Source organism: Lithobates pipiens, unplaced genomic scaffold (genome assembly GCF_037356315.1).
Source record: "Lithobates pipiens isolate NorthernLeopardFrog02 unplaced genomic scaffold, aLitPip1_a1.2 Scaffold_3, whole genome shotgun sequence".
Lineage (NCBI taxonomy): Eukaryota > Metazoa > Chordata > Amphibia > Anura > Ranidae > Lithobates > Lithobates pipiens.
The window spans coordinates 170,426,180-170,442,329 of record NW_027507790.1 but is presented as its reverse complement, the minus strand read 5'-3'; the positions used below and the strand labels follow the sequence as shown (position 1 = coordinate 170,442,329).

The 16,150-nt window shown below is 43.7% G+C and overlaps 1 protein-coding gene across 1 annotated transcript in view; it reads right to left on the bottom strand.

Annotated features, from left to right (window-relative positions):
- Positions 1–16,150, bottom strand: part of MCCC2 (methylcrotonyl-CoA carboxylase subunit 2) — a 156,760-nt gene that overhangs the window by 44,215 nt on the left and 96,395 nt on the right. Inside the window, exons 11-13 of the mRNA XM_077462494.1 lie at positions 10,694–10,766; positions 10,519–10,595; positions 4,357–4,423 (exon numbers count right to left, since the gene is read on the bottom strand). Coding sequence (XP_077318620.1) covers positions 4,357–4,423; positions 10,519–10,595; positions 10,694–10,766 — 217 coding nt within the window. The remainder of the gene's footprint in view (positions 1–4,356; positions 4,424–10,518; positions 10,596–10,693; positions 10,767–16,150) is intronic.

The window sequence follows — 16,150 nt, the reverse complement described above, 5'->3', positions numbered from 1 at the left end:
TTTCCACCGTTCAGCCTGGACGCTGATTGGCTGGAGTGGATGGATGGACATCCACTGACGCGGAGCGCCGGGGGGCGGGGCCGTGTGATACAGCGAGCGGCTATAGCCGCCGGCTGTATCACGGGAGCGTGCCCGCAGATGCTTCTCACCATGCGAGGGAGCTCGCATGAACGTGAGAAGCACCTGCGGGAGGAAGCAGAGACAGTCGCCGAGGGACCCCAGAAGAGCAGGTTCGGGGCCACTCTGTGCAAAATGAGCTGCACAGTGGAGGTAAGTATAACATGTTTGTTATTTAAAAAAAAAAAAAAAATCACTTTACAATCCCTTTAATTTTGTTTGTTCTGTGACACATTTATTTGGTTCACTTATCACAGGGTGATACAATTGTTGTTCTCACGCATGTTGTTCATACCATTTAATTGTTTTCACGTTTCTTGGAGTTAGTTATAATTTATAGTTAAGCGCCACTATTTTTCCTTTTTTCTGATTTTAGTTTTAAAAAGGTAAAATACGATTTGCACGCTACATATACACACCTTTTTGAAAGGCCCCAGAGGCTGCAACACCTAAGCAAGAGGCACCACTAACCAAACACCGCCATGAAGACCAAGGAACTCTCCAAACAAGTAAGGGACAAATGTTGTTGAGAAGTACAAGTCAGGTATAGGTTATAAAAAAATATTCAAATCTTTTATGATCCCTAGGAGCACCATCAAATCTAACATAACTAAATGGAAAGAACATGGCACAACAGCAAACCTGCCAAGAGATGGCCGCACACCAAAACTCACGGACCAGGCAAAGAGGGCATTAATCAGAGAGGCAGCACGGAGAGCTAGGGTAACCCTGGAGGAGCGGCAGAGTTCCACAGCTGAGACTGGAGTATCTGTACGTAGGACAACAATAAGTCTTTCCGCTCCATAGAGTTGGGCTTTATGGCAGAGTGGCCAGAAGAAAACCATTACTTTCCGCAAAAAAACAAAATGGCATATTTTGAGTTTGCGAAAAGGCATGTGGCAGACCCCCAAAATGTATGGAGGAAGGTGCTCTGATCTGATGAGACTAAAATGTAACTTTTTGGCCATCAAAGTAAATGCTATGTCTGGCGCAAACCCAACACATCACATCACCCAAAGAACACCATCCTCACAGTGAAACATGGTGGTGGCAGCATCATGCTGTGGGGATGTTTTTCAGCAGTCGGGACTGGAAAACTGGTCAGAGTTGAGGGAAAGATGGCTGGTGCTAAATACAGGGATATTCTTGAGCAAAACCTGCACCATTCTGTGTGTGATTTGAGGCTACAACGGAGGTTCACCTTCCAGCAGGACAATGACCCCAAACACACTGCTAAAGCAACACTTGAGTGGTTTAAGGGGAAACATGTAAATGTGTTGGAATTGCCTAGTCAAAGCCCAGACCTCAATCCAATAGAAAATCTGTGGTCAGAATTAAAGATTGCTGTTCACAAGCGCAAACCATCCAACTTGAAGGAGCTAGAGCAGTTTTGCAAGGAGGAATGGACAAAAATCCCAGTTGTAAGATGTGGCAAGTTCAAAGAGACTTATCCAGAGCGACTTGGAGCTGCGATAGCCACAAAACGTTGCTCTACAAAGTATTGACTTTAGGGGGGTGAATAGTTAGGAACACTGATTTTGACATTGACTTAGTTTATCCTATTTGTTGTTCGCTGCACAATAAAAAAAAAAAAAAAAAAAAAAAAACACATCTTCAAAGTTGTGGGCATGTTCAGTAAATTAAATGATGCAAATCCTCAAACAATCCATGTTAATTTCAGGTTGTGAGGCAACAAAACACGAAAAATGCCAAGGAGGGTGAATACTTTTGCAAGGCGCTGTAATTGTGAGTTGCGTTTGATATTTTTTCCTGCCAAGTACAATTATTCATGATTGTTGTTTCTTTTGAAGTATTTAAACTTCATGCAACACTTGCAAAAGCTCCTGAGGAAGCTCTTATGAGCGAAACATGTAGAGTAAGAAGTGGTTGCACATGATATTTGAATGATATGCGATTTTTTGAACATTTACTGTCATTTTAAAGAAACTTTGTTTAATATAAATGTATCTCTTTATAAATCTATTTGTATATTACTTTGGTACTTTTAAAGTCAAGCTTGCTTCTTCTCAATTGACTTTATTCATTTAATGGGATGTGGTAACTACTACTGATCTATCATTACCCAGTCCCAAAACTTATTGAACCCTTTTGTCACATGATTATCAGCAATTGTCTTGTCTCTATCTCTCTCTGAGCAGTAAGGATGCAAAAATAGGAATTATTTTATTGTTGTGAAGCAACATGCAACATGGGGGTTGAACAGATAGGACATAATGGAAAATCTCTAACAACCACAGCTGGCAACACTTGATTTGAAGTGACTTTGCTAGTCCTCAGAAAAAGTAATTTGTACAAAAGTAGTAATCTCTCTACTAGCATGTTGACTTGGTGAAGAGATATATTATATATATATATATATATATATATATATATATATATATATATATATATATATATATATATATATATATATATACATATACATACACACACACACACATACATATACACATACACACACACACAACATCATATAGGTATTACCGTTGTTTCAGGTATCCTATTGAGTAAAGTAAAAATGTTAAAGGGGATATATAAGTCAAGGATGAGTCACAAATTCTCTCTGTTGGATGTCATTCATCAAGCTATTATATGCAAATATGACCTAGAATTTCACATTCATACACACGCTAATAGGTAAGCCATTTTTTTTGCTTAAAAAACAAAAAAGATGGTAAATTTAGAAAAGAAAAAAGAAAAAAAAACACAGTAACAAGATCACAACAAAGGCACTGAAGTCATCAAAATCCTTCTCTCAGCATGTTAGCTCTCCATGCTCCCCCTTCACCCCTGGAACTCCCACTATGTGTTTACATTAGAGATTAGAAGGATGGAAAGCTACTGAGCCACTGTGCTGAGGAGGAGGAACAGGGTGATCCGAGTGGTGAGAGAAAAGACTTAAAGTGATACTAAAGCCCTTTTTTTTCCTTTTTAAATACCAAATGTGTTATACTTACCTGCCCTGTGCAGTGGTTTTGCACAGAGCAGCCCGGATCCTCCTCTTCTCAGGTCCCACTTCGCTGCATCTAGCCCCTCCCCCCTGTTGAGTGCCCCCACTGCAAGGAGCTTGCTATGGGGGCACTCGAGCTCGGCCTAGCCCCTCTCTCTCCCAATTGGCTAACTGACTTTGATTAGCAGCCGCAGGAGTCAATGGCACCGCTGCTGTGTCTCAGCTAATCAGAAGGGAGAGTCCCGAAAGGCAGAGGGACTCATGGACACTGCTGGACAGAGATGGGGCTCAGGTAAGTGTTAGGGGGGTGCTGGGGAGGCTGCTACACACAGAAGGCTTTTTATCTTAATGCATAGAATGCATTAAGATTAAAAACCTTCTACTTTTAAAACTGCTTTAAATTGTTACTAAACCCACAACAGTAAAATCAGTCTGTATACACAGTAAAGCATGCTTAATATACTCACTGTGGAACCTAAGGGGTTAATACTGCGCATTGTGTAAAAAAGGCTTTTAGATCCTGTCTTCTCTGCTCCTCCCCTTCTTTCACTGTCCCCAATCCATCTCTTAATAGAACAGAACCATGGGGCACTCTGTGCATGCTCAGTTTGGTGTGCATTGCTAGAGAGTATTTTTTTCTTGGGAGGGTGCATGTGATCAGCACATGGCCCATCAGCACTGTCCAGACAGAGGGCAAGGGGGTCCTGCAGCCTCATAGGACATAGAATGAAAACTCATCCTACAAGCTTTAATCAGACACTGATAGAAGTCACAAGACTGCAATACACTGCTGATGATAAAAAGGTATTTAGCAGTTTATATTTACTAAAATAATTACATTTCCATGTTCTGTTTACTTTGGGAGACCAGATATAGTGAATGCCGGGTCTTGGGTTTAGTAACACTTTAAAGGTCTTTAGGACTTCTCCTGTGCATTGCCCCAGAGTCCTTGCAGCCAGAGGGGTCAGAGGAAGGTTGTTTTAAAGCTTTTATGAATATCCAAATATATAAATGTTACAATTCAAATAGATCTGGAAAGCAATGTGCACATGCTCTCTTCATCCACACATCCCAGATGTGCCCTTAAAAAAGTCGTCTTTTCATGGGAGACATTAGTGAATATTGTTATATATCTGGTTGCATGTCCTTTAAAATTATGCTTTTCATCATGATAGTTAGCCCACATATTTGGCTTTGTTACAAATTACTAAACCAGCAGCAGGTATAATAGAGTAATACAATGTAGCAGCAACATCTGCAGCACTCACCTGTAATGTTCTGCAGGAAAATGAGAGGAATGTTTCTCTGACAGCACAGCTGAATGAAATGAGTACCCTGTAAAATGGAAAATAGACAATATGATTGGACTGTCCGACTACATACAACTGTAATATTGGTTAAAACCTATTTACCATCCAGGTCCAATAAAAATCACAATATGGGGCCATTCACATTTGCGCATCTGAAACGTTTGCATTTAAACACTTTTTTAAATCAGAAAAAAGTTTTATTGAACACAAAAACAATCTTTAGTGTACATACATATCCATTACGGATTTGCAGATATACATACCACATCTAGCATTGCAACACATCACAACATACTTCTATTTCAAGAATGCACATAGATGTCCATATCCCTTCTCAGCCATACAACACACCTGACACAAGATACACTGAATACAATCAACCTGTAGGGCATTGCAAAATTATTGACATTACTAGTTCCCTAGGCCATAATCTGGGCATATAGAGCCAAGGGGTCCAAAACCTCTCAAACTTGCCTAAGCTCCCCCTATGTTGATAAGAGTATAACAAGGTAACCGTGGGTGGTGAAAATGATTTCCATCCCATTAGAATGACCTTTCTGGCCTGGAATAGACCCCGGGAAAAAAGCAATTATAACCATTTCCTCCAGAATCACCTCCTCAAGGACGCCCAAGTACACAGCAGATGGAATATAAAGGTTGTACAGTCGTCTGAAACATCGAATGGAGTGTTGAAAGAACCCCACTCCAGTAACGATGGAGCTTCGGGCAATGCCAGAAGAGATGGATAAGATCCCCAGGAGCCCGCCTGCACCTACCACACAAGGGGTTCGTTAATCTGCCCATTCCATGAAACTTTTTCTGGAGTGCAGTTTACTCTGAGTATAATGTATAGTATAACGTATAGCTGAGACACGTTTCGAGATCCATTTAAAGAACAAATAGGGATAGATTGAATAGCTTCCTCCCACTGATCCCCCATTAGTGGTCCTAGGTCTCTTTCCCATAGGGATATTATCATGGTGGGATGAGCTTTTAAATATACATTTTTACACTTTAACTGTGCATGGGTACATTTTCATGCATTTTGTATGCATTAAACACAACTAAAATTCAGTTCTAACCAGCTAAAATATTCTTGGTGCGCCAAAACAAAAGGTGTGCAAAGTCTTACAATTTTCTTAGTTAGCCACATCCAGATTAGAACAATAGGATTTTTGTACTAAAAAAAAAATCTTTATAATAAAAATCTTTTCTTGGGAGTCCATAAATAGGCAAAGAAATTCACAAACCTTAAGGTTATACTGCTGCCTACAGGCAGAATAAAAAACAAACATAGGCCAGCCCTGGGTATAACCAGTGGTCAGTTGAAAAGCTGGGAAGGGTTAAGATTATAGACTTGAAGGTACTTTGCATACAGTATTAAAAAACAGGTTCCCTGATAGACCTGACAGTTAAAATATCTAGTGGAAAATTGAATTCTTGGTAATAGCACACATACAGGTATGGTATGAAGTTTCAATGGGTGTATGGCACAGCTGTTCATCGAGCGAGGCTGCACAATAAGTGGGGTGACTATGTGCTCTTGTCAATAACACATTTCCTTTGCTGCTTTGTGATATGTTATTTCTCATCTAAGGGTTAGCGCTGATTAATTTATCTTGTAGCCCATACAGCATTCTTGAGGCTTGTGCCATAGCAACTGCTACTCCGTTTAGTTAAAGGCTTCCTGAAAACCCCAGAAAGATCATATTTTGGCTTTCGCACTGATGTTCCCAAATATCAAGTTATGGAAAAATGAAAAGTGCCCAAAAGTAAAATAGCATGCAAATCTTATACCTGAAAAATGTTACTGTTATGCCGCGTACACACTACCGGACTTTCCAGCAGACTAGGTCCGACAGTCTTCCCGATGGACTTTCGGTGGAGTTCCGACGGACTTTCCGAACGAACGGACTTGGCCACACACGAACGGACTAAGTCAGTTCGAAAGTCTGTTCGTTTTGAACGTGATGATGTAAGATGGGACTAAAAAAGGAAGTTCAATAGCCAGTAGCCAATAGCTTCCCTTGCATTGCATTTGGTCCATCGGACTAGCATACAGATGAACAGTTTTCCCGATAGAATTGGAGTCTGTTGGACAGATTTAAAACAGGTTCTATTTCTAGGTCCTTCCGATTTTTTAAATGAAAAACAAATGGATTAGCCCACACGCGATCGGATTGTCAGACAGGCTGATTCCGTCAGGCCTAGTCTGCCGGAAAGTCTGGTCGTGTATACGTGGCATTACATATACCAAGTCAGTGCATAAATAGCAGGTTTGTATACAAAAAAAAAAAGGAAAATTATATCTAAAACCCACGTTTTTTTTTTTTTTTATTATGGATAGAGTAGTGATGGGGTTTTTTTTTTTAGCCATTTGTTCCTCCGAGAGATTCCTTTTGCACTTCTTGTCCTGTACACTTAACAGGATGTTAAAGGATATCAACTTGAGGGAAATTTCCTTTAAGACAGTTGTCACAGGAACAAGCATCTGCAATGAAAGATTTCCTTTCTATTTGTGTTTTCATAGCAACTCAAAACTTTGTCTTTACCAAACGCAGAATTATTTATTTTGTTATATCTACATGCCACATTACATGAACAGATACATTCCCAGTTCGGGCATTTTTAAGTAGCTAGATAGTGAAGTTTTACTTCCAGATGATTTCATATTTGTTGAACATCATGATCAGTGGGCCAGCATCTCAAATGAAAGATGGCACAGGTGACCACCAGGAACATAACACTTTCACTTTTAACATCTAACCTCAGATGTAAATTTTATCTACCAATCTAAAAAAACTCTGTAATGGTAATAAAGTATAACTGTAGCTTCAGACATAAAAAAGAAAAAAACAAAAAAAAAAACAACCCAAAATGGGACTTTAATGGTACCACTATATCCTACCACACCAACTGCAGCGTTGTAAAGATAAATATTCTTGTTTTATTATATATAAAATCATTTTGTGTGCAATTTCCATGCCCGCTCAAATGATCCAAATGCTATGCAGCTGCTAACACAAAGTAACAATATTTACCAAAAGCAACTCAAATTTAAATAGTGCAGTGCTCTTCCAAAGAACTATAACATATTGATAATATACAATAAAACATTAAAGCACATAACATAAAAGCATTCAATAAAATGTTGTCTTCATCCAAAAAAAGAACATTGGTCCTTAGTAGCAAGCCAGGAGCCGTGAAATATGTCAAGAAAGTTTGGTTTTTGGTTGGAGATAGCGTGTATACAGCTTGCTTGCTGACTGTTTCATAAATAAAGCAAGAGGATTTAACACTGATTTTTGAAAGGTGAGCAAAGAAGGGATGTGGTACAGCACAAGAAGAGAAGGTTTTTAGCAGTTCTGTGGATTTTAGTAGGTTTTGATCAGATTATTTGTATCCTTTCTTTTTAAATTTACCTGGTATGAAAGAACCCCCCGATATGAATACAGTAAACCAAAATCTGTTTGGGTGGGAAGGATTACTGGCGTACACATGAAGGTGTAATTATAAAAAAAAAAATAAAAAAAATTGCATACTTGTTCGGCCATCAAAACTGCATGTAAATTCATTACGTGTGAATTGGGCAAATGTTCTCAGACTATATTCTCTGCACAACACATTTTGCATGGGGAAAATACCACTATGGCCACTAGACAGAACTGTAGAGCAGTGGTCATCAACCTTGTCCTCAGGGCCCACTAACAGGCCAGGTTTTATGTATTACCTTGGGGAGATGCAGACTAGAATATTGCAATCACTGAGCAGCAAATGATATCACCTGTGATGTATTTCAGTTATCTTGCAAACCTGGCCTGTTAGTAGGTCCTGAGGACGGGGTTGATGACCACTGCTGTAGAGAATACTTATTCTCTATGATAGTCAGTGCGTACTTACCCTATTCACAATGGGCGAACAGCTGTGACAATTGTTTATACAGTGCATCTGGAGAGTATTCAGAGCGCTTCACTTTTTCCACATTTTGTTATGTTACAGCCTTATTCCAAAATGGATTAATTATTTTCCTCAAAAATCTACAAACAATACCCCATAATAAAAACATTAAAGCGGAGGTCCACCCTAAAGTGGACCTCCGCTCATCGGAACCCTCCCCCCCTCCGGCGCCACAATTGGCACCTTTCAGGGGGGAGGGGGGTGCAGATACCTGTACAGTACAGGTATTCTGCACCCACTTCCGGGATAGCTCTCTGCGGAAAAGGGGCGTAGATTACGCCCCTTTCCGCAAGTGCCCGCCCCTTTCCGCAAGTGCCCCGCTGCCTGCTGGGAAACACACAGATCCCAGAGGCAGCGGGGACCGTCCTTATTGCGCAGCGCGATTCGCGCATGCGCAGTAGGGAACCGGGAAATGAAGCCGAAAGGCTCCATTTCCTGATTCCCATACCCAAGATGGCGGCGGCAGCACCTTACAGACGATCTAGAGATCGGCTTCGGGTGCCGACATCGCGGGCGCGCTGGACAGGTAAGTGTCACTATTTTAAAAGTCAGCAGCTGCAGTATTTGTAGCTGCTGGCTTTAAAAAAAAAAAAAAAAAAACGCGGAGTCCCGGCGGACTCCCGCTTTAAAGAAGTTTTTTTGAAATCTTTGCAAATTTATTAAAAAGAAACAATGAAAAAAAATCCCATGTACAGAAGTATTCACAGCCTTGGTCATGACACTCAAAATTGAGCTCAGGTGCATCTTGTTTCCACTGATCATCCTTCAGATGTTTCTACAACATGATTGGAGTCCACACCTCTCTATATAAGGTCCCAGAGTTAACAGTGCATGTCAGAGCACAAACCAAGCAATTGTTGGTAGAACTCCGAGACAGGATTGTATCAAGGCACAGATCTGGGGAAAGGTATAGAACATTTTCTGCAGCATTGAAGGTCCCAATGAGCACAGTGGCTTCCATCATCTGTAAATGGAAGAAGTTTGGAACCACCATGACTCTTGCTAGAGCGGGACACCAGGCCAAACTGAGCGATCAGGGGAAAAGGGCCTTATAGGCCCGATGGTCACCCTGACGGAGCTCCAGTGTTTCCCTGTGGAGAGAGGAGAACCTTCCAGAACTAAAAACCATCTCTGCTTCACTCCATCAATCAGGCCTATGTGGTAGAGTAGCCAGATGGAATCCGCTCATCAGTAAAAGGCACATGACAGCCCACCTGGAATTTGCCAAAAGGCACCTGAAGGACTGTGAGACCATGTGAAACAAAATTCTCTGGTCTGATGAAACAAAGATTGAACTCTTTGACCTGAATGGCAAGCCTCATGTCTGGAGGACACCAGGCACCGCTCATTACCTAGCAAATACCATCACTACAGTAGAGCATGGTGGTGGCAGCATCATGCTGTAAAGATGTTTTTCAGCGGGAGTAAGTGGTTGAGTAATCAGGAACGAGGTAAAGATAAATGCAGCAATGTACGGAGACACCCTTGATGAAAACTTGCTCCAGAGCACTCTGGACCTCAGATTGGGGACAAAGGTTCATCTTCCAACAGGACAACAACCCCAAGCACACATCGAAGATAACAAAGTAGTGGCTATGAGACAACTCTGTGAATGTCCTTGAGTGGACTAGTCAGAGCCCAGACTTGAACTGGAGAGGTCTGAAAATGGCTGTGCACCAATGTTCCCCATCCAAACCCCAAAACACCCAAAAATAGGTGTGCCAAGCTTGTAGCATCACATGCAAAACGACTTGAGGCTGTAATTGGTGCCAAAGGTGCTTCAACAAAGTATTGAGCAAAGGCTGTGAATACTTACTATATATATGTACATGTGATTTTTTTCGTTTTTTATTTTTAATAAATTTGCAAATTTTGAAGAAGAAAAAAATGTAATTAATTTTGCAATAAGGCTGTAGCATAACATGTGCAAAAAGTGAAGCACTGTGAATACTTTCCGGATGTACTGCTAATACATCCCTAATATAACTGGTTCCTGTTCAAGTGATATACAAATTTATATACATTATCATGAACATAACAGCTCTAAAAAAAGCAATCATCAATGACATTTACACATATGTAAATGGCAGCTTAGCTGGTTAAACCTATTAAGCTCCACCCACAGACCCCAGACAACAGAAAGACATTGTGTTTAGTACTTGCCTTTTTTGCAGATTCAGAGAAAAGGACACCATTATTTCCTATAATTCCGACAGGATAACCAAATATTCTAGCAAATCCTTTAGAATGGAAACAATATTAACATTTTAGTGAAAAGCAGAGTCTTAAAAAAATGCACACAGGCTATAGTAAAATATGACAATGCAGAATTTTGTACCTGTAACTAGTGTATCTCCATAAAGTGCCTTGAACTCATCAAATTTGCTTCCATCAACAACCCTGGCGATGACCTATAAAAAGCAGGAACGAGAGGAAGTATTTTTGTAAGAGAAACCAAGCATGTAAATGAAAAAACTGAACATTCTGTTTGAAAAATTAAAATGTGGCATATGATAGTGCAATTATTTGTTTTGTTTTTCTAAACAAAATCCAGCATGTTGGATCAGGCACTTTCTATTGCGGCACGAAAAATCGCATATCGCAGCTGGCACACTAATGATGCGAAGAACGATCTAGAATTTTCAGTTTTTGACTTGTTCATGGCCTGCTTAATGGCAGACTTTGTCATTCTGCAACGTTTAGTAATTAATCAGTACTGAATCTTGGGTAAAAAAAAAAAGAAAAAAAAAAAGTGCTTTCATTTATTTCTATGGAGAGAAAAGCACTTCACCTTTTGCTGCGGCAGATGGTGAGGTAGCCATCTTGTGCTCCCTCAGTGTCCAGTGTCCTAAAGTTTCATTGGGAGATAAAACGTAACAACTCACCAAAGGGGTGATCTATGATCTACACATTACATGAGTATAGCAGCCTTAGAAGTGAAAAAAAATGTTTTTAACATTTTTTTTAAGCCTCCTGTCACGGGGACCCTACTTCCCCTGATTGCCTTACTGTTCCTTAGCACCAGTACTACAAGTGTTTGCACCAAGTGTCACTGGGATGGGAGTCACTTTGGGTGTGGTTGTATTCCACGGTTCTGTTGTGTCTGTCGACCTTGGGAGAAAAGTATAATTATGGGATGTATGGGATGTATGTCTAGGTGGATGGGGGTGGGGAGGAATTCCTCCAGCAGCCCCTCCCTACTGATGAGAAGTTTGAATACATCTGACCTTTGTGTCTATTGTTATTGGACAGTTTACCCCAATAAGAGAGAGTCCCTGAGTTGTATATCTGTTGTTACATGTGTTCGAATAAAGTCTGCTGTTTTTCACCCTACACTGAGGTTATGGCTAGTGACTGGGTGGGCTAAAAGGGTCTTGGATCGTGTGGTACCGGACAGAGGAAGCATTTACGGCGGACATACACCTGTTGATGGAGGTCCGTTACAACCGGTTGGCAGCAGCGTGACGAGAACGCTCAAGATGGCTCACGAAAGTCTGCACACCAGGAGCCCTTGGGTTGTCTGGTACGAGAAAGAGATGGCCATTCTGGGGAAGGATGCCACCACCGAAAGAAAGCTTGCAGCCATTGAAAAGTCACAAAAAAAAAAGACAAAAGGAATGGGGCCGCAAAAAAAAATAAGCCACCATCCACGTGCCTCTCCCTGCGGTACAGGAGACCCAAAGAATTTCCAGGACTTTAAGCCCTACCAAGACAATACAGGGGATGTGGATGGGTTCTTTCAGGACTTTGAACATCAATGCAAACTACTGGGGGTCCTGCCTGGACACACCATGTAGTATGACTGCTGGAGAGTTCCGAACTACCCCTCGGGTGCCGAGACCTCCTTCAAAATATTTGCACACAAGCTGTCCGTAGCATGCTGCCGATGGCTGGAAGAGGAGAAGGCCACATCCCCTGAGAGGATAATACAGGCTGTCCTGAAGCAACAATTATTTTTTACGTGTCCCTCAGAGCTCTGACATTGGGTGCAGGAGTGAAAACCTGCCACCCTAGAGGAAGCTGAAGCCTTAGCGGAAGAGGCCGTCTTGATTAATGCACAATGGCAGAAGCCCCCTCTGCCCCCGCCCAGAGTTTCCAGGGTGTCCAGCCCCACCTCTGGGCCCTACATGCCTCCCTATCATCAGATGAACCCCCAGGCAGCACCAACCCCTAGGGTCCCGCTACCACACCACCCAATCCCACCACAGCAGACAGCAAGACCCACCTTGGAAAGGCGCCGTTTTGGCTGTGGACAGCTGCCCTGCCAGAACCAAGACTCTCGGACCTAACCCTGGCATGCCAGTACATTATATGGATCTGTTCCACGCTCCCGAGGACCTGCCGCCACCCCCTCCACACTGGTGTTACTCTCCTGCTGACTGAGACAGCGTTCCTGGAGTCTTTTGCCTACAACCTAAGACACCTACATCACTTCTCCAAGGAAAGCACTTACAAGAGGTCACTGTGGAAGGTCAAAAGACGGTGGGATTCCGAGATTTGGGTGCTTTCCTCACTATTGTGGACCTACTAGTTGTGCGCCCTGGTGCTCTCCAGCATGGCTCAGGACAAGTGATCCAATTGGCAGGTGGCACCAAACACTTCGATCCCCTCGGTACCGTCACCCTGGACTATGAACTGGGGCCCAAGTGCTGTGATGTAGGAGTAATGGGAAGATTACTTGCAGGTGTACTTCTTGGCAAGGACGTCAGTGACCTAGAGTGTCTCTTTGTCGGGGCCGTCACGCAAAATCAAGCCCACCGGGAAGCCACCCAGCAGGAGGGGGAGGTCCAGCACCTGGATGGAAATCTGCTGTCTGTGGTGAGTGACCCTTCCCCAATGCCTGCCACTAGTGGAGTAACCTGGGATTGGGACTAGTTTAAACAGGACTTAGCCACTGTCCCCTACTCTGACAGGCTTCTGGATCGGGAGCGGTTAACAAGTGCAGGAAAACTGATTAATATACCGAATTGTAGAAATTGCTCCCATGGTGGGACCTCAGACCATTACCAAGCAGCTGATAGTGTCCCAACTGCTACCCCTGAGCCACAACATTCCCATAGCGGGGCATCAAGGGAAGTTATGGACAGTTAGCCCAGGCCTTCTATTGGCCTGGGATGTCCCAAGTGGTAGCTAACTATTGTCACACCAGCAATACATGTCAGAAACATGGGAGGACGGGTAGCCTACGAGCCCCCCTGCAATCCTTGTCCATCATTGAGGAGCTGTTCCAGCGGATAGCTACTGACATCCTGGGACCCTTGGCTCGCCTCAGCAAAATTAGAAACCGTTACATCCTGACCATGGTGGATTATGCTACTCGTTATCCCCCTCCAACATTACAGCTTCCGAAATTCGCAGAAGCCCTAGTTACGGTATTCACACAAGTGGGCTTTCCAGACGAAATTCTGTCAGACCAAGGTACACAGTTTGTCTGATCCGATTCAATCCCTCTGGCAGACCTGTGGAGTGAGCGCCATCTGGACCACTCCCCTAAACCAACGGACTGTGTGAGGGTTTCAACGGGACACTGAAGGCCATGCTACATGCCTTTATCAACCAGGAACCAGACTGGGAACGGTACCTCCTCCACCTTCTCTTCGCTTACCAGGAGGTCCCGCAGGAATCTACTGGGTTTTCCCCATTTGAGCTGCTGTATGAGAGGAAGGTCCAAGGCCCCCTGACCCTGCTGAAAGAATACTGGGAGGGTCAACTACGATATGGGGATTCCTGGGGTCCCCTACATCCTATAACTGCATGAACGAATGGGCCAACTTGCTGGGCTCGTGGTGGACCATCTCAAGGCTGCCCAAACCCGCCAAAAGATGTGATATGACCGCAAAGCTCAAACCCAAAAGTTTGCCAAGAGCCAACAGGTCCTCATGATAGTCCCAAATCCCCAAAACAAATTACAATCTACATGGTAGGAACCCTTTCAAATCATCAAGAAGTTAAATGAGACCAACTAAGTTCTCACGCTGGATTGGGGGGGGGGGGGCAGCAGCAAAAGACTGTGCACATCAATATGATCAAGGTATACCATGACAGAAACCTTCCTGTCCTGGCAGTGTGCTCCCTACCCTGTGAAGAGGATGAAAAAATTGTGCTTGATCTCCTAGAGGTAGCGCACCACTCAGCTGATGTACACCAGGTACCCTTGGGCCCCCAGCTCAGCCAGGAATAGCAAGTGTCCATGAAGACCGTTGTGCACCACCGCAGTCCCATATTTTCCTCTCGGCGAGGAAGGACGACCTTCACCACTCATGTGGAAACCTTGCAAACCCGGCCCATCCAACAAGCCCCTTACTGAGTTCCTGAAGCTGTCCTGAACACCATAAAACAAGAACTGAACGAAATGTTGGACCTGGGAATTATCCAACCCTCCCAGAGCCCCTGGGCCTCACCTGTTCTTGTACCCAAGAAAGATGGTACCATTCGATTGTGTGTAGACTACCAATGTCTTACTGACCACACAGTTAGCGACGCCTACCCAATGCCCCGTATAGATGACCTGCTGGACCGTCTCGCTGGGTCCTGCTATGTCACTACACTGGACTTGAGCAAAGGCTACGGGCAAACCCCCTTAACCAGGGAAGGGAGTGAACATTCCGCCTTCATCATCCCCTTCGGGCTGTTTGACTTTCTCAGCATGGCCTTTGGGATGAAGAATGCGCCTGCCACCTTCCAGCGCACGGCAGTTGCTGCGGGGCTGCCAAAACTTTGCTTGCACCTACCTTGATGACATTGCCATCTTCACTGAAATATGAGAAGACCACCTCCGGAATGTGGGCACCGTCCTAGACCTAATTACAGGGGCCAACCTCACTATCCGCCTGATAAGTGCCAGATGGGAATGGCCAAGGTCTAATACTTGGGACACAGGGTGGGAGGAGGCAGTGCGCCCCAAACCAGCTAAAATCAAAGCCATTAGGGACTGGCCCACTCAGAATAAAAAGCAGGTTATGGTCTATTCTATTATCGCAAATTTGTTCCCCATGTCAGCACAATTGCCAAGCCACTGACGGACCTGACCAAGAAGACTATGTACAGGGTGGTGACGTGGACCCCAGCCTGCCAGACCGCCTTTGACCAGCTGAAAGATGCCCTTTCCCGCGACCCCGTCCTGGCAGCTCCAAACTACAAGCGAATGTTCATTGTACAGATGGATGCCACCACATAAGGGCTGGGAGCTGTCGTCAGCCAAGTAAATGATAAGGGGGAGGAGTACCCGGTGGTCTTCCTTAGCAAAAAGTTGCTGGACAGGGAGGTGGCCTATGCCACCATCGAAAATGAGTGCCTGGCTATAGTATGGGTCTTGAAAAAACTGCATCCCTATTTGTACGGCAGGGAGTTCACCATTCTCACGGACCACAACCCCCCAATCTGGCTGAATCGGGTCTCAGGGGATAACAGCGGCCTGCTAAAGTGGAGTTTGGCCTTACAACCGTACAACTTCACTATTCAGTACCAAAGGGGTAGCCAACACCAAAATGCACATGGGCTGTCCCATCAAAAAGATTCCCAGTAAAGCCCAGCAACCCACAAGTCCCTCTAGGGTAGCCTGTTGAGGGTCCCCTTTTGGCACTTGTAAAGTGGAGGGGGGTGGGGTTGTCACAGGGAACTACTTCCTCTGACTGCCCTACTGTTTCCTAGCACCAGCCCTACAAGTGTTTGCGCCAGGTATCACTGGGACGGGAGTCACTTTGGGTGTGGTTGTATTACATTGTTCTGTTGTGTCTGTCGGCCTTGGGAGAAAAGTATATTATGGGATGTATTTCTAGGTGGAGGGGAGGAATCC